The sequence below is a fragment of the Archocentrus centrarchus genome, chromosome 22 (genome assembly GCF_007364275.1).
Source record: "Archocentrus centrarchus isolate MPI-CPG fArcCen1 chromosome 22, fArcCen1, whole genome shotgun sequence".
Lineage (NCBI taxonomy): Eukaryota > Metazoa > Chordata > Actinopteri > Cichliformes > Cichlidae > Archocentrus > Archocentrus centrarchus.
The window spans coordinates 15,048,850-15,068,439 of NC_044367.1; the positions used below are offsets into that span (position 1 = coordinate 15,048,850).

Below are 19,590 nucleotides of genomic sequence, written 5' to 3' on the forward strand. Positions count from 1 at the left end.
TGTGTACCAATGTGCTTTTTTCAAATTCACCATTTCTGAGACCTATGAGTCATATTTCACTCAGTGGCCCAGAAAGAATGACAAATGATTCCAGTTGTTTTGCAGCAACTGAATGTGAAAGGTGACAGGGCTATCGGTGAGGGCAGCCTCACAATAACACCATGTTCTGTAAAGCGAAATAAGGGCTTAAAAACAAAGGTTTAGGGGGAAAAAAAGAAGCTAAACTAAAAGTTTCAGTTTTTTTTGCTACTGTTAATTCTTAACAGCAGGTGCTGCTAATCAAATGCACTCGATTAACTGATCATCAGCAAGAGTGAGTACCCCTATAAAAGCAGAAATTCTGACTGCTGGTCTGGAGCACTCAGGTGTGTGGTAACATAATGGCACAATCTTCCCAGCAAATTCATCCCAAGGTCAGACTTTGCAATGCTCAGAAAAAGGAAATGCAAAAGGAAAAAAACAAAAAAGAAGCTATAGCTTAGATTCTACAGGCCTCAGTCAGCATGTTAAATGTTTGAATTCAAGACAGAGCATTTAAAATTTAAAATGTTCTGCAAGCTACTAAATCATGAGGAGTAGTTTTTTCCCAGAACTGCATACGGTCCTACGAAAACTCTTTTTCACATGACTGTAAATGGCCAGTAGTTGCAAAGATATCTTGCTCTGGAATAAAAAGTGCTCAACAAATGACATAATGAAAAATATACAGCAGCACTTTAAGGATTCAAAACACTTCCATTTGGAAGGAATACATATAAGCTAAAAATATATTTATATAAAAAAAACTCAAAGGCTTTTAATATAAAATTAAAATACCTTCATTCTCATTGCATGGTTATATTTACCCAAAAATCCAACATATTTTGGCATACAGCCCCAAAAAAAAAAGAGTCCATGAACAAACTAAATCTTTTCTAGTTGCATTCAACCAATAGGCACCTTCCACATATGGTGTTCCACTTCGTATCAGAGTGGAAAATCCCACTAGTAAAACACCACCAGTAGGAGTCTCTTTCCTCTTTCAATACAAAGAGGCAACTGACAAAGGAGTCTTAACTAAAATGAACCTTTTTGGATTTATAACTTACAGGCCGCTAAATATCCTGGCTTAAATGAGGACTTAGACTTTACTCCAGTTAAGGCTGGTGCTGGCTAAAAGACAAATTATAAAAAGGAGCAATGACACTCAAATAATCCTTAGCAGAAATCTGCAGAACTTTGAAACACTAAAGATGGCAGCTGCCCTCCCCCTGTCCCCACAAAGGCAATCAACAGCCAAAATGGGAAACATAAGCCAATCATATTGTCGCGCTGACATGCACACAGTGGAGGCTCAAAAGCATTTCAGAAGTTGGAATAGGAGTATAACTATGAGGGAAATTTTGCTTTGTTTTGGCTGAGAGCTTAATAAATGTAGTTTTTAGGTCCCAAAAACCACTGGAATTAAAGGTATGGCTCTTTCCTCATTCATTAGGCAGGGCTTCAAATATCTGCCTGGATCCAATCTAACATTTCTTCTGAGCTTCGAGACTTGCTTCTAGAAGGACTTTGTGGCTAGCTAGCTTGTTAGCAATGTGCTTTTAAGTCTATACTGTCTTAAAATAGAACCAAATACTGAACAAGACAAAATACTGTAGTGCCATGGCCACTATCATTGAAAGTGGCCACACACTGAATTAACCATAACTTTATGCCTTAATATAACTTAAGTTCTCTTTGGAGACCAAAGCCATTTTTGCACAAGATTGTAAATGATGGTTATTTCTATAAACTTGGTCATTTTACTTTCTTTCAATTTCTTCTAAACCTTTACTGAACCAGGAAGTGAAACTCTTGAGATTAAGAAATTATTTTGCAAGAGCATCCAGGGCCAAGATACTGCTTAAGAGGATATATGGGGAGTGCCTTGTAAGCCTCAAGTGGCCATTCACGGCAGTTTTTGGCACTTCAGCGTTATCATAATTATTCAGTCCTGGATTTTGCTCTTTGGATTTCACTCATAAAATAAGGAATCTCTGAAACACAGTATCACGACACTGATTAAGATCACCATTCCACTTCAAAAGCCGCACACTATCATTCTTTACTATGAGGTCTGGCACTTATCTTATTTATTCACTGTGGTGATTATGTCAAAGCAAGTGCACATTCTGAACAGGTTTGTTGCTAAAAACTTTCCATTTGTGACCTGTAGTTCATAACCCCAGCGAGGCGTTCATAAAATTATTTTGCAAAATTATTTCATTCTTACTTCACGAAGCAGGGTGAGAACAGATGCAGGCCTACTTATTGGGACATGTGCATTCTTATTGCTCAGCCTTTATTGAAAATATGTATTGGTTTAGCGAAGGCTAAGGTTCAGGGCAGACTGGGGTTAACTGCCCTTCCCCGACAGCACAGATGAGAAAGTGATGCGCACAGCGGGAGGTCACTGTGTGTCAGTCCAACAGCTAACACTGGCTCATTGGGAACCCGGCACGCTCCATTTAACTTCACAGGGCATCCATATCGTGCGTGCTTCACACACACAAACACACACAGACACACACAAACACACACAGACACACACACACACACACACACGTCGAGGCTCTTGCTTCCTCCGTCTCTCCTGTATGGCCTTGCTAGGTTCCCTGCCTCCCATACCCTTCCAGGAAAGCCAGAGTCACTCTGCCTCATTAGGGTAATTGAGACAGGTCCTCCCGGGACTAAAGAGCTGCTGAATTGCTACCCACTCACGCATTTAAAAGACCACTTAATCAAGACCTTCTGTGTATGGTTTTATTCTCTCTCTTTCTCAGCATTCCCCTCCCCTTTCTTGTCATACTTTTCGTTCATTCCCTTTTTTTTACTGGTCTCTGTCAGATCTCTTAGTGTGAAACAGTGAGATGTCTGTGTGCTGCTAATTGCCAGCAAGGAAATAATCTAGGGGATTTCCATCTCTAGACTATAATACAGTCCCCTGATACAGAGAGAGTCTCTGGAAGTGTGAATGGGTGACAGCAAAGAAAAAAATGCTGACCTGTGGATGCTGGGAAGGAATAAGGGAGGGGGGGGGTTGACAATGAGTGAGGGAGGACAGGAAAATCCACCACCTCAGCAATTCTGGGGGCCGGGCTGTTACGAGCTGACAAAGACACCCAGATTGTGGCCAGAGGTTGTCTCAGCAAGGCGAGGTGTGCCAGAGCACTCGTCGTGTAACAAGTCAGATTTAGCAATACTGCTGGGTCAGGTCAGACTCAGATTGAAGAGTCACGGCTGCCACCACGCTGCTCGCCTCTTCCGTTGATCATCTATCTGCATACAAATTACTGAACCTTTCTACATGCACTAAGAAACATAGAATGGAGTGTGTCCTGTGAGAGTGTGCGGGTGCGGTTTAATTACACGCACACACACATACACAGAAATCAAAATAGAATTGACTATTCGAAGGTCGCTCGGTTGTATTTGCTATCAGGACTAACACTGTAGCCCAAGTAGATGAGGACAAAACAGAGATGCTGTTTATCTGCTCTCAGGAAAAAAGACAATGACAACAGAGCATGTTGAACAACCTACATAGCACAAAAGGATCGGGGTGGGGTGGGGGTGGGGGGTGTCACCACAGAGACCCCTCTCCTTAATCATGCCCTATTTCTTTCTCAATTTCTGCCTCTCTCTATACATATTTTTTTTACTACAATTCTTTTTCTTCTCATTTTTCTTCTTTCCCCAGCTCCTACTCCCTCCATTCCCTCTTATCAGTGACAGGCTGGAAACGGAAGCGAGATAAGGAGACGCCAAAGCCAATACAAGGTGTGGTGGTCGAACACCCAGGGAGATTAGTCATTGACATGTTTGTCAGTTAACAATGGCACATGTGCAGCTCAAACTGTTAAATGGGAACAGAAACAATAAGATGAATTTCTCCTCATAATGCATTATATGCCTTGCAGCCGGATCCTGGCACATACTGTTCGGTCCCTGAGGTATGGCAGGAAAGATTACTAAAACAGAGCTGCCACTGCATACCTTAATCAGTTCCTGTCACTCACTCACTCAGACAGACACACAAGCTACATTTACATGCATACATAAATTCAGATACATCTGCTTCTGATCTGGAAAGCAGAGCCCTTAACAGTCGAGTGAACCGAGAATTTTTTGCACACTTATTTCTTTTGAGTATGCCAGCATTACTGTCTGCTGCGGTGCTCAATGCTGTACTGATACAGTATAAGTTACAAATCAAGCGCAATATTTTCACTTGATTTGTACTCAAATCTTTGTACCCTTTGTTGTCTGAAACAAAAAAATCTTCTCAATGTAAGAGGTATTTCAAGGAATAATGCATGATTTCATGCACACTGTCTCTTTTGAGATAAATACACATGCAGCTGCATATGCTGCGTGCTTTTTAAGCCAATTTAGAGGCAATAGTTTGAATGGTGTGGAGACAGCATTAAGTTTTAAAGCCCCCCCCATTCCAGTTAAAAGAAGACTTCTTCTTTTTTGAATGTTTGAGCTTTACTGTATAGAATGATTAAAGTGCAGAGTTTCTTTCATTGATGAAATTGTAAAATTTCCCTCTGGTCATTAAAAAAACAATCAGATTTTAAAAGAAACCCCATTTCAGCTTGTGGGTTTTAATATACTATAAATGTCTTCTCCTACTAAAGAACGTTGTAAAAAAGAAAAAAAAAATTGTAGCTTTAAAAATTCTCAGTGTTGAATAAATATTTTGACCTTTAAATTCTGTCATTGCTTTGCATGCACAATGCACTCCAGGTCAATGATGTGAACTGGTTGCACTCCAGAGCTATTATTTTGAACAGTGCGGAGTCAAAGAATGCCACACTATGTCGCTTTTGATCGTGATTTTCAGTCCACAGGAATCAAGTGAAATGATATTAGGCTTCAAAGCTTTCCTCTCAATGAGAAAAGGAGAAAGGGGTGTGAACAATGCTTCTGGACAATGACGACTTCCAAAAGACCCCAGGCATTTCTCTCCTGATGCATTTAGTGGACTAAACGAGCTCACAAATGCTGTAGTTTTTCCCAATAGCTGAAACACAATGCCTACAATTTGCTCACAACTGGAGTGTAAATGCTTTAATACAGCAAGTGAAAATTGCTTTATGAAATGTTAAAGATGGAAAATAATAGATCCACTCCTGTTATGCTGTAAGCCACCCACTAGGGCAGTTGCTGCCTCTGAAAGTGAACATCATGACCTGATCACGGAGAAAGCTGACAGTCTACTCGGTTAGCTCAATAATCAATATTCTCCAATTTAATGGCCTCTAATTGGAGAATCAGTATTCTCCAGTTAAAGCTTCAGTCACACAGGCCTACAGACCAGTCAGCAACCCCTGGTTGCTGGGGAAAAAATGTGTCTTCCCCAACCAGTTGGTGAGGGGTTGCTAGGTTTCTGAGGTTGCTGGCTGGTTGGAGGCTCCTGGCTGTCTGGCAAAGATGGTGCTGCACTGAAAATCTCCTTGTGAATGCTTTGGTCTCTACCAGGTTGCTGCTGTTTAACCGGAAAACTGGAAATGCTGAACATTCACCTTCAACCAGGACAACCAACACATTTCAAGAGTCCAGTCTGCTTTTTCACACTTTTCACAGTTTCACTATTGGTAAGTAGTTAGTGAGTGTTTGCAGACAAGTTAGCATCTTCCATGCAAACTGCTGGCAACTGCAGCAACCTGCTAGTGATCAAAGCACTCGCGAGGAGATTTTGGATGCACCGTTGTATACTACTCTGCAACCAATTTCATGCCAGTAACTGCCAGCAACCACTTGCCAACCAGTCACGAAATATACACTTTCCCTAGCAACTGGTGGTTACCAGGACACTGACTGGTCTTTATCCCTGTGTGAATGGGGCTGCAGTAATTGATTTTGCACCGATTGCTTGAAACCTTGAGCAACCACCTGCACCACTTTCTCTGGGCCTGTGTGACTGAGGCCAGCTGTATGGCAGCCCACAGAACGTGTGCATGCCTGCAAGTATGGACCATGTCTACTTGTGTGTCTACTTGCTTTGATAAAAAAAAAACAAATGGGGGATTACATTATGGTGGTGGGTGCTAATCTCTGAAATGACTGTCACTGGAATTCATTTTATTTAGTTTTAAATGACAGTTTGATTCATACGGCGACTTCTAACAGCTCATGACAGAAAGCAGAGCTCCTTAAAACAAACGCTCTCTCTCGATTGGCATAGAGGAGTGGCTGCTGCACAGCAACCAACAATTCAGCCTCATTCTCAGCTCCGTAATCATCTTCAATTTGATGTACGTCTTTAGTAATGTCTGGTATATTTATACGTGCTTATTTTGCTGTAGGGTCCAGAGATTGGAAGCAAGAAAATTGCCAACATTTAATGTCACTAACCAGACTGCATGTAAACAACAAAGATCTAATTTGCTGATTTTAATATAAGCTATATATGTCTTCATAGTCAGGGTTTCCTTTAAGAGGTGGGCCTACAAGCATTATTTCTGATATCCCAAATAGTTTGCAAGCCAAAGCTGGTCTAATAGTGTGCTTACAATGATGACAAAATGGGGTGCACGTGCTGTGTAAATTTGGAGCCCCCTACACAAAAACTGAGAAATGAAGCCAGTGAAATGAAAAATATTTCCCTATTCTTATGTCATGGAATTTTTAATGATGGCCAGTATGTGCCATTTTAAATACTAAATTTGCTAATTATATTTCTTCCTCCAAAAACCATGTCAAGCCTTATTGCCCTATATTATTATAGGGCATTAAGTCATTCAGATTAGCAAATATAAAAATAAATCTGGTAATTAGCAGATATAAAAATAATTTTACTAATTAGACCATGTTTCTGCAAAAACCATGTGGGATACACATTAGAGTATTTCTGAATACCTTAACATGTTTGTGGAGTAGAATTTAATGATTCTGCAAACAATATTTCAAATTGTTCTGATCTGGCACCAAAATTTCAAGAAAAACGGATGATGTTGGATAAACTGTGTGCTTAATTCTTACATTCATTCATGTGCTTTAAGTACCAATAACTGCTGCTACTTTGTCTTCTATGATGTTTTGTACGTCTGCAGAAACGCACGTCGGTTTGCTGAAGTTTGGGGATATTTTTATCTTATTTATATATCAAGATATTGTTTAGTAGGTGTCACAGTGTCCACAGTGTTTGTCAGCTGCCAACATTGTCTTTTTGCAATATAAAATTAAAATTAAAATATCATTTAGTTGAACCTCATTTAGCTTTCACCATTTTGCCACAGTAGTCCTACATTTTGGCTGCTTCTTTGAATCGCTTTAAAATTAGAAGATAATAAAACAACAAAACTCTGGCTCATGTTAAATAGTTACACACCCAGTGCAGTATCGTCACCCTCTTGAAATAATGGCCTAAGCCATTTTTTAATGAAAATGTTATTTTTTGACTAAATCATCATATATTCAATATTTGGTTCAGTTTTTGCCTTATCTGAAAAATGACTTAGGCCATTATTTTAAGAGGGTGACAGTATGGTAAATGGAGACTGAGAAGTTAGAGTACATCTTCATAAACATAAACAATATTACTGCCCAAAGCTGTTGGGAAAATTGGTTCTGTTTTGCACAAAAGCCAAACGTTTACCATGATTATATATATGATACTGTTTTGAAATGTATTTTTTTAATCGTGTCACATCTCAAGCTGCTGTATTTCTTTTTTGTGATTCTCAGAATATTGGCTGAACTGAAGATATGAATCTCCAAATTATGATCTACAAATTGCAATTGCATGAATTTTGTTGTATTTCTGTGATGTATTGCTGTTTTATTTTCACCAACTTAATGAGCATTTTGTAGTTTGTTATGCTTGAATCTTAATTTATCAAACAGTGGAATATCTTAGGAACTAAAATCTCTGGCATACTGCTAAATCTCTGCTTAATCATTGATGAACAAGTTATAGACTTTACTGCTGTTGAACTCAACAAATAATATTTTTAGATATAAAAGCTCAAATGCATTAAAATCTTTAGATACATATGTTTCTCTTCACCAGTGATTAAATATCTCCAGCCTAATGTCACATCTAAGAGTGCAATAATTGTCTCCATAATTAGACAGTGTGCAGTGAATAAATATAGATCTGAAAAAAAAAAGCTGAATTATGTATTTCTCACACACGGGACAACTTGGACATAGGGAGCGTGTACAAAATTTGTTTTCTAAATGCAGGGTGCTATACAACCTGCACTGGAAAGATTAAAAATGTGCACTATATTAACAAAATGTATTGGGCCACACCTCTTAATCTTTGAATTCAGATGTTTTCAGTCCCATTGTCACATGGGTATAAAATCAAGTCTGGCCATGCAGCCTGCCTTTACAAACATTTGAGAAACAAAGGGATAAGCAGAAGAGGATGGATGTTACAGAGCAGGGTCACTCTTAAAGTATGAGCAGATGTAGGATTTATTATTTTTCATTACTTATACATAAATGCTTCATTAATACCAACTATCCTGTGTTTGCCATGTTTTATGCAGACTTTGATCAAGTGAGCTGGTGGGGTTCAGATGTCACTTCCAGAAAAAGTCCACAACAGACAAAGGGTAAAGCTATCATCTTACACTTGCCACTTTAAATGTCAGTTAAATCAAGAGAATGGCTTCTTCCTCTACTCCCTTAAAATGCTGCCATTTAGAATTATTTCTGCTTTAAGGCAGTGAAGACTAGATCAGAGCAAGGAAGTCATTCAGAACCTTGTTTTTGTCTTTAAACAAGAAAACCCAGTATAACGCCATGCCCACAACTATGAATGAAAACAAAGCACCTTTACATTACAGCACTGAAGACTAACATCCCTTGGTTCTGCAAAGTTTCTGTTTTTCTCCCAGACAGCTCCCGCTGGCTCAATTAACTATTGATCAGATTTGTGGAACCGAATGTAAATAATTAACAGAAGTGGAGATAGCATCTGCAGCCCTGTAAACAACTTCAATACATAGGCCTCTGTTTCTCTGATCAATAGGGCGTGGACAGCATGCACAGCAGCCACCGTGAAGACCTCTGCAAGGTGGCCATGGAAACAGAGAAAATCACATTTTTATCAGACATCACAGCTGTGTCAGCAAACACCCCCCCCCCCAAAAAAAAAAAAAAAAAAAAAAAAAAAAACCATCAAGACCAAAGCAGTAATCAGAACCTTCCTGTTTTATTGCAGATACAAGTGTGGGAAAAACATTTTCTTATTGACATTTAGAAGTCTAATTAATTTTCTGATTTGACATACTAATAGGTAAATGAAGTTTGAAATCATTGTTGATAAGGCACCAACGTGACTTTTGCATACGGGGACTACACTGAGAATGAGGTACACCAATGTAAATCTGTCATCCTATAAGCAGCTTTGAGGGAAGCAATCCTGGTTATGTCCAACAAAGCCCATGTAAGTAAAGCTCTAACACTAAAGAGAGAAACGCAGGAAGCTCCTTGGGGAAGCAAGTACTATATGGCACTGTTCAGGGGAACTTAGAGAGGGCCTCTAGGTAACCCTATTTGAATATCAATGCCTCCTATGATCCACATCAAGGGCACTGACAGGGGCACCTCTATCTACAACTACCTCCAGCAGATGTAGGCGTGTGTGTATACGGATCACTCTGCGCAGTCATCAGCCACCGCATTATTCCAAGGTACTTTGTACAGTGCATTAATCACAGAGACCCTTGAGCGCTTCCATGGATCCAAATATTCCGACCTTGAGGTTACAAGAAAGACATTAGTCCTGATCCATTCAAAGTATTGGAGACAGGGAGGGGAGGAGAGGGAGGAGGCAGAAAAGCTTTCAAGGTAATGAAATTCTGCCATAATTTAAAGGAAAAGACTTGTGGGGACAAGCCAGAGCTAGAGTAAGAAAAAAATTAAATTGGATTTTTTTTTTCTTTCCCCTTTATTTTAAATTAGGCTTAAGTGCATGTGGGGGGTAGTTTTTCTTTCTCTCTCTCTTTTTTTTTTCAAACAAAAGCATGATAACAGCATTAACGTTGAGAATGAATCGAATCATTTCCAAACCAATTAACCTTTGACAGAATGGATGAGTGGACAGGAATAAGAATGGTGCATAGCAGAGGGGTGGGTGGAACAGAGTGGGCAGGATGTGTGCAGAAACATGGGCTTGGCAGGCAGAGGGCTGGCATTTGGAGGTCACTCCTGACTCAGGGCAGGGTATATAGGGTCTGAGTGTGAAGGCTAAATCTGGCCAACACAGACATGCCAGTACTGTTGGTGGCCAGTCTGAAAGGAAAAATGTCATATAGTCATAGTCATCACTACTGAATGAATGGTGAAGAAAGTCGGTGCCAAAAGGAAAGGTGGACACTGGATGCAGATAACTGGAAAATCTGAGGAACGGGGAGGACATCAGCCCATTCAGTCTCAACCTCCTTCTCTGTCCTGGCCCGCCTGACTGATTGTAGAAGGGGTCTGCAGTTAACCCCACTTATTCTTTATGCTGGCTCTCACTCCCTCTCTCCCCCAATCTATCTATTTCTATTCCTCCCTTACTGGCTCGCGCACAGCTGCAGCCGGTCCATTAAGTTAATTAAAGGCTCCATTTTGAGCTGGAGCCCGCTAGCAAATACGAGTGCCAATCAATAGATCTCTGGCTTATTTTGTAGGAGGGAGGGGTGACAGTGCCCGTGCTGCATTCGGGGGACATGATTTGTAGCTTTGGCAGACACACCATGTCCCTCTCTGTCTTGTCCTCTGTCTCTGTCTAATTTGGTAGCCACCCTGCCCGTTCCACAATCTCCTTCCCTCACTTCACAGTGATGTCATCTATCACCTCACTCTCTCGTCTTTACCCCAAGCTATCCGTGGCTTTTCCCATCTGTCTACGAGGAATCACAATCCTATGTTTCCCTAAGAGAGTGCGTGGGCATTTGTTTTAGTCACCATCTGCACAGGGAAGCCAGCTGTGTGGGGTTGCAGCTGGAGCTGGAGGCATGGGAGGCTAGGGGCAGACAGTAGCAGAACTCAGATCAACAGGGTGTCCATGAGGGACGATGTGAGCTTGGGGACAAGGAAATGAACAGTGGGCCAAAAAGGAAGGGCCTCTCAGCGATCCCAAAGAGCACAAAAACGAATGAGAAGTTGATTGTGCCTGTCTAAGAGTTCATTTGGGCTGTGGCATCTGGAATGAAGAGATGCTGTGATTGGTTGGTTGCCTGCCACAGTGCTGTGTGTGGAAACTTTACAGATAAAGCTCACTACTGCTGAAAATCAGGATCAGGAAAGAAAGGTAAGGGGAGACAATACATAACATTATGAAACTTCACCAGCTGATTACACACAGCAAAACAATTATTTCAAAAAGGTTTTTTTTTAAAATACTTACTTAAATGTACAAAGTTTGCACCTAAATATGTGCAAACTTCCACCCATCTAAAGAACAGAAAACAGAACATTTGATAAAACCAGGTTAAAAAAAAAAACTTTTCCAGTTTTGTCAACACATTAGTGGAATGTTTTTACAGGAGGGATTTTGGAAATAGCTTTTTATCACTTAGGAATAAATCATTATAAATAAGAAGTGTGTGTTAACAAACGTCTCTGTAAAGCTGTCAGAATGTAAAAGCAGATATAAAACTGCAGAGTGCTGCTGAAGTGGACATTTGTGGCTCAGAGCCTGAGGAAAAAATACATTTTGAGATAACATCCCTTAAAATTATACATTGTTAAGCTACATAATTTTTATTGGAAACTAGTGTTCAATGCTGTTTCATGATATAGCCCAAAATTAAACAGGACACGTAAAAAGCATGTTTTAGTATTTAGTATTTTGCCTTAAATTTACATGGCCATAACTATGAGTCCTATTTAGGACCCATAAGCAGAACTAAAGAGGTAAACAGCTTTATACCGAGTCACACTGCAAGTCATCTTCTGAAATAAAAGTATCTCCAATGATCCACCATTTTCTCCAAAAATCCATTTTTCCTATTGTCTCATATCACAGCAAGAGTGGAAGGCCCACAGGCTAAACAACCATCATCAGCTTCATGTGGCGTTCGTCTGCTATGAGTAATGGCTCAGGGCGGCAGGCGGTGTAGCAGTTCAAGATCCACAGACAAGCTCTCTCTACTGGATGCCTCCATTCCAACAGTCCCTCCATTCCTGCAGTCACACCAGCAGCATGGAAGTGGTGCAGCTCATCGGGCTTCTTCCCAGCAGTCATTCAGCAATTCTTTCCCTCCAGGGAGGCAGCCCATGCACATCTTGATGGTTAGCCAGCCTTGCTTGTTGGAGGCCTTTTCCTTCCACCTCCTTCATCTACTCCTCCTTTCTCTTCTCGTGTCTCATTTTTCAGTGAGGATGCATGCTGCTTTTTCCACTTCTCTAATCTAAACTCCCTCTTTCTCTTTTCTCTCTCCTCTCAGTGAAAGCCCAGGGGGGCTTGTTCATATTCTTTCCTCTTATTGTGTTTCATCTCTTTCCTTATGACACAGAACTATCCCCCCAGAGTATCCAGCTTTCAGCCAGGGAGCTGTAGAAAACGCATGGTTAACCCCATTTTATTCTGTCTATTCAAAGGTTCCCTGACAAAGCTCTAGTACTCACAGCTGATAAGACATCATTGCCAAGGAGGAGAAGAGGAGGTATGGTATGCATTCAACAGAATTAAAGCAAAAGGAGCACTATTTCTAAGCAAGATGTTGCACCATATTGTGCATCGTACAAAACAATGGAAAAGCTCAGTTGCTGAGGCGTATTTATGAAACAGCTGTTGGGAAAGTGCTTTGCTGCTGTACTTTGGGCTGGAAGAAGTATCTGTTCTTAGATTGGCTACTTTAAAGTCTCTAATTTCTGAATGAAAGGAAACTTCAGGGGATAATTTTAGTATCATGCCACAGCAAACCACTGTCAGTCATAATCTGAGTCACAAAAAATATGAATCATGTAATAACTAATTTAGGTGTGAGACACCGGACCAAATACCATAGCGTTACATACTGCTGGTCCATATGCAGACTGTGTTTCACTTTGCTATTAAATAAATGAAAAATCAGTCGAAAGCACCATTGCTCTGGATTGACTCCCAAGCATAAGAATATACCAATAATATGTAACACAGCTGTCCAAAGAAGGGGTTATCAACTATAAGGTATGACACATAAAAATGCAAATAGTTAGATGGTGTGGAAGCAGGATAGAGGGGGAAGGAAGGATCTTTTCCATTGCTGTATCTGCAATGACCTCATCTCTCTTGCACCCCACTCTTTTGCTCACGCTCTTTTTCATTCTCTGTCTATCTTTCATTTGTATCAAGCACACACTCCCACTGCAACTCTCAAGCACATGCACCCTCATCCTCGGTCACCCTAACCACCTCATTTCTCCAGCCCTCCCTCCCCTCCAACTCTCACTCTGTGCGTAATTCAATCATCCCAAGGAGATGGATATCCGTCCCCTAGGAGCGCTTACGCTCTCCATTTCCTAAAGCGCTTGATCAGATTAATTGATTGCCCCCCCCCAATCGCTGCGCCCCTTATACCGGCCGAAGTTGGTGTGGTGGCGGAGGGTGAGCAGAAATCAGGTTTGCATCGATATTTTTATAAAATGGCCTTTTCCTTCTGCCCCTAGACAGGCCTCGTAAAAGGACAAAGGGGAATAGATAAAATACATGAGCTGAGAGAGGGGAGGGGGCAGGCGGGCAGGATTTATAAAGAGGACAAAGCAACAACCCGGAAGCATACAAGAGAGACACAGAGCTGAACACGAGATCAAGGGACAAGATAAAACAGATAAGCGATCAATGAAATGAAATATACAAGACTGTTCAGGAGGTATATAGTACATGTGAGGTGAATGTGTGTGCATGCATCTGTGTACCACGATGTCTGGCTGCAAGCCTGCAGAGCAAAGCGGAGGGTAGAGACGGGGAGTCAAACCAAACCCCGCAGGGAATGCAGGAAGACCTCAACTCATCCATTATAACTGAGAGCCAAGCGGCTGCCATGTCTCCTGATTGCTGAGTCCCTGTGGAGCGCTCTCTCTCTCTCTCTCTCTCTCTCTTTCTCCCTCTCTCTGTTCCCTCTCTTTCTCTGTCTCTCTCTTTTTTGGCACCAGGGATCGCAGTAGATTACAGTGCTGTTCCAGGCCTTTGGCTGCTACGTTATGGCAGTGGCCAAATACAAGCACAAACCATACAAGCACTCATGCACACACGCACGCACACACCACAGCGCACAAACACACAGGCACACAATAACACACAGACAGGGATAGGAACTCGCTCGACTCTCTCTTATCTACCTGCCGCACATGTTCCCCATACGTGTAAAGCTTTTACCTGAGCGCCCCATTACAGCTGAGGCTTTTACCTCTGGAGAGCCAAATTACCTTTCAGATACAACCTTCCCTTTTTCAACTTGCCCTTGACATTTGGTTCACTTGCTTTTCCCCTGAACATATAGACCCAACCACACATTATTAAGCCACACATACAGTGGCAAGCTAAGCATACAGTCACAAAGTTGTATCTCTAGTGATCATAATGTATCATTTGCGCCTGATTATAATGTAATAATTAGCATTTCCTTATAATAATTGTACATATTTAGGAACAATTTATTTCCTTCAGTTAACCAGCTACTTCTTAAAAACCTAATTACACATTTTTTAATATAAACAATAACTTATATTAATACCTGTTAAGTTATTCGGTTGAGTGAACACCATACCTGCAGTTACAGTGCTCACAATTCTACACTACCCACCCAGAAGGATGTGGAGTTGAGTTTTATCTATTGAGTCGCTCTTAAAGAAAGCATTTAGTGAGTGAAAGAGATTGAAGAGAGTGAAAGAGACATTTTTTTAGCAGTACTTGAACCGACTAAAAGGAAAGCACGAGTGAATTTTGGTCTGGCATTTCACAGTTAACAGTAAAGAAGTTTCCAAAAGTCAAAAGCACCTACCTGCCTTGTTTCAGATCAGTGTGTGAAAGGTAAGCTAGCAGTCAAAGCAGGCACATATTTTGGAGTGTTTTGTTGCAGCATAAAAAATATATGAATTTATGGGCCAAATGAGCCAGATCCTGTAAAATACTAATAAAAATATAAAAACAAACAAAAGAACAAGTTAAAGGCAAAATTTTGAATATTTTTTGCAATAAACTTAGCTTCATGTTCATGATAATTCAATATAACAATATATGATCACAGGAGGAATACATGTAGGAAAACCAGGACTGAGAACAGCCCCCTTTCACTGCCACGTAGCGATGTTTGGGAAACAAAATGTTTTGCCAGTAAGTTATGACACAGCTGATTTTCCACCAGAATATTAACTCATGCAACTGCCTACAGCCCCAGTGCAGGGCTACTACAGTGTAAGAGGAGAAATGTTAATATCATGTAGCTGATGATTCATTGAGAGGCCAGTAACACACGCTGTTCATCCTGCTGCTCAGAGAGAGTATGACTGTGCACTGGAAGTGGAACCGGGAAAAAGGAACTACCTGTCTGCATCTTTACAAGGGAGATGCTGGTATTGATTTCAAAGATTTGTTTAGCTATGTTATGAGGCCTGTTTGTCTATTTCGTGGTCAATTTGAGAAGTGAGTGGCATTGACTTTTGCTGAGGCAAACAAGCACAAACAAAATCTTTGTTGGGGGTTTGAACTGCTGACCCAAATGCACACACTCATCAACTGGCAGTCGAAACCGATACGTACAGTACACGACACCACACACAGATATGCACACACTCTGTATACATGAGCACACAAACTAAATAAACACGCCAGTCATTTTTTTCTTTGCGAAAGGCTCTCTCTGTTTCTTGCCTTCCCCAGACTTTATATTTGCTAGGGGGCTGTGCTTTCAGACTGGGATTGATCCTGAGCTGCCGTCTTGAACCCGTGCCCCGAGGGCAGCTCAGTGCAAACACGTGGCAACCCCTTTCCACTTACTCCGATCATAGCTACACTTTCTGTTACATTATACCCACACATACAGTGCACCCTGGACTGCCTCTGGTAAACAAGAGGCTGGCTAAATTTAGTCATATACAGCAGGTTTCCCAGACATGGATTAAAACTAGTCTCAGACTAAAAGAAAATTTCAGGGAAGCCAAGAAAAAAAAAAAAAAAAAGACATGCCCTGCAAAGATACTTCAAAGTGCAAGCCCTAAGTGTGAACGAGCACCCAGGAAAACCCTCCTTTTACTGAGGATTTAAAAAAAGATCAGCCTATGAGTAAGTGGTGGGTGGGGGTGGCGGGGGGGATCAATAAGCATAACAGCAGCACTGAGTATGACAGCAACAATTACATACACCACATCCCACTTACTGAGTGTTTTTTCATGGGCAGAGCACAAAAGAAACGCATTCTTTTTCTTTTTTCCAAATGCATAGATTCATTTGAACACTTTACATAAATAATTCATATAAAGGGAGATGCTTTTACAGTGTTTTCACCTGAAGACAGACAGCTAACTAGCAAGAAAGCTCACTCACTCACCCACCCACCTTTCGTTCTCCCTTTGAAGTAGGAAAAAAGGAAGGGGGGGGGGGCATAATTTGCTTGATTCATTTATCATTGCTTACTATGAATAAACGCCATTAAGCATAGCTGCTGCGTGAAGTTGTGAAGTTATGGAATAGCTGGCAGCATAGTGGGAGCTGAAATAAAGCAACATGGTGATTAGAAAAAAACAAAAAAAACAAAATGCATCCATCCTACCCACGCTGTAATGGCTCAGAGTGGCTTGTTGAAACACACAAATACAGTAAACTTGCAAATACATACACAGTCACTCCCTGAGTTTTGCTGCGACTGCCCTGAGTTCCTATGGAGTGTGTGATTGATGGGTTCTCTGACTGGTGCTGTGGGACAGGTGAAGCCTTCAAGTGAGCTAATCTACACTGCCTCCTACAGGATAACAGCCCACACTGGGCCCGAGAATATGTGAGAAACTGTCATCTTCACCTCAGCCTACTTGATAATGATGACGATAAATGGTGTTTGCACAGCACTTATCAAGTCTTCAGATCCAACCATCGCATGTACTTGACAGCAAGGGTGGATTGAAACAGGAGAAAAAAACAAAAAACAACAACAAAAAAACCTGTATTGAATTTCATTCCAGAGTTGAGATTTTTAGGGTTCTCATCAAAAGATGACCTACCTGATGTTGGCAATACATACAGCATTAACCAATGACACATCCAGCACCCCAGCCTTTGTTTCAATACACTAGATTGTGAAAACCGTAAGTATAAAAAAAACTCATCAAAAAGTAGTGTCCCTACCTTCCATGCAATACTGTTGCCACTGTTATCATGTTTCACTGCAATCGGAAGCTCGCCACGTTGGTAGCTTTTGCGGAACCTGCCTGGTTTGGCTGGGCATTCACGAAAAGCCCCGGCAGCTGGGGGACCCGGCACCTGGTCAGGCAGAAAGGAGAAACTGGTAATTAAGAAAGGAAAGAAAGGAGCGAAGTAAAGATTTAAACAGAATGAGACATGCACGGCGAGTAAGAGTGTTGTTTTATGAAATCAGAATTGACTGTGTTTTCTCCTACAAGAATAAAATCACTCCCACTGCTTTTTCTCTAAAGTAATTCGGAGAGACACATGTGCCTGCTCTTCTGCTCCTCTAAGGAAGGAAAAACACAGATAGAGTGTGTGTGTGTGTGTGTGTGTGTGTGTGTGTGTGTGTGTGTGTGTGTGTGTGTGTGTGTGTGTGTGTGTGTGTGTGTGTGTGTGTGTGTGTGTGTTTGTGTGTTCGTGTGCATGTGTTTCCTGTGTGTGCGCTTGCATTGGCCATGTAGCCAGAGGCACTGCCAGAGGCATTGTTAGGATCATCTTTTTTCTGCCTCCATATTGGATATGTGCTATTACTGTGCCACTGAAAGCCAATGGGACTCCTAACACATCAGCCACAGTGTCTGCCACTATTGCTGTGGGAGCCATTGATGGTGGCGCCCACACAAGCGATGTAAGTAAATGCAGCACACTACAAAGGAGAGCAAGTGAAGATTTTAAGAAAATTATTTTAAGAAAAGGCAGGGCTGTGCAGATGGATTATCCCAGGGACTCACGGTGGTCGACATGATTGCAAATAACTGGCCAATCAAAGAGATTTTTAGCTTTCCCATTAATCCATTCAATTAAGATTATCATTATTATTATCAGATTAATATGAAATCTAATATGCTTCACTACAGTCACTCGTGACAAGGGCAAACTCACGCAAACTTTGAAATGATGTATTTCTCTCATCTCAAAATGAGCAAAAAAAAAAAGGTATTTCTGTCTTCTGTCTTTACGTTTGCAGAGTTTAGCCCTCTATTAAACTTTGTACCACCGACCGTGTGTGCGTGTGCTGTGTGGGGGGGACGGCATGGTGAAGAGTTTTTACCACACCTATATAATAACAGGCTGCACAAGTTAGCAGTTCTATAGGCCTAAAGACAAACAAACAAAAAAAAAAACCATGTAAATATGAATTTAGCTGGTCTTTTGATATTTGTCCATTTATGGTCACTAATTACAACAGGCTGAATTGATGAATAATTCATCTCTGTATGATAACGGGGCTATCCTGGTGGTATATCCTCCTTGTTTCTCACCATGCTTGGAAGAAGGAAATAATCTCCCCACTGTGTGTCTCTTTCACCAGCGATGATATATTTTTTTGTGTCAGGGCTACACAGTATGCATTATGGAGGGTGGCTAGTGCTCCCTTAATTGGTATGCATTAAATACATACCCCACCCAGGCAGCAATAGTATTACTGTAGGTATTGGTGAGCACACAGGGGGGCGATTTGACTGTGGAAGAGACCCCTCCAGCCACAGTCCCGTGTTACAGTGCAACTGGGACAGAAGAAATTGACCTTACTGTTAAATTTTGTTATCAACATGTTGAAAGATATTGCAAAGGTGAAACATATTTAGAAAACCCTAAAACACACACACACACACACACACACACACACACACACACACAAAAAGAAGCTGCAAAAATTCACTCAACAAAGTGACCGAAACATCTCGGTGAAGAGTCAGCAGTTTTGTTTAATTGAAATAAAAATATTATACCTTTTCAACAGCATGGTGTAGTGGAAAAGTGAGAGAAAGCGTTGTGTCACTATTTTCCCCTTGTGCAACCCTTGCGTGCATTTCCTGCTATCTGTGTCACACTGCCACATGACTGGCAGATGGGTGAATGTCATCAATCCTCAGATTACAACTCTTTGAGGAACTGAATGATGCCACAGTGACCCACAAGCAGAAAAGAGTGGGACTGTGTTATCTTTGGCAGGACATCGTCAGACTGGTGTTCAACTTCAGAGGTTTTAAAGAGGCTCTGGGCTATTACATGCTACTCAAAGTTTTCATGTTACATCATTCATCATGTGTTGCTTGTTGGTTACTTAGGGTAAATCTACATACTAGAAGGGCACTAAGAGAGTGCATCCTCCACCAAGGCCACTGACTTCTTCATATGCTTCATAAAATTCAACCTGCTAGTTTTTGCATAATCTTGCTGACAGACCATCAAATTGCACTGAAAATATACCTCCGCCTGGCTCTCACCTTGGA

The 19,590-nt window shown here is 41.1% G+C and overlaps 1 protein-coding gene across 1 annotated transcript in view; it reads right to left on the minus strand.

Annotated features, from left to right (window-relative positions):
• Positions 1–19,590, minus strand: part of pacrg (PARK2 co-regulated) — a 148,391-nt gene that overhangs the window by 103,876 nt on the left and 24,925 nt on the right. The window contains exon 2 of the mRNA XM_030719370.1: positions 17,294–17,428. Coding sequence (XP_030575230.1) covers positions 17,294–17,428 — 135 coding nt within the window. The remainder of the gene's footprint in view (positions 1–17,293; positions 17,429–19,590) is intronic.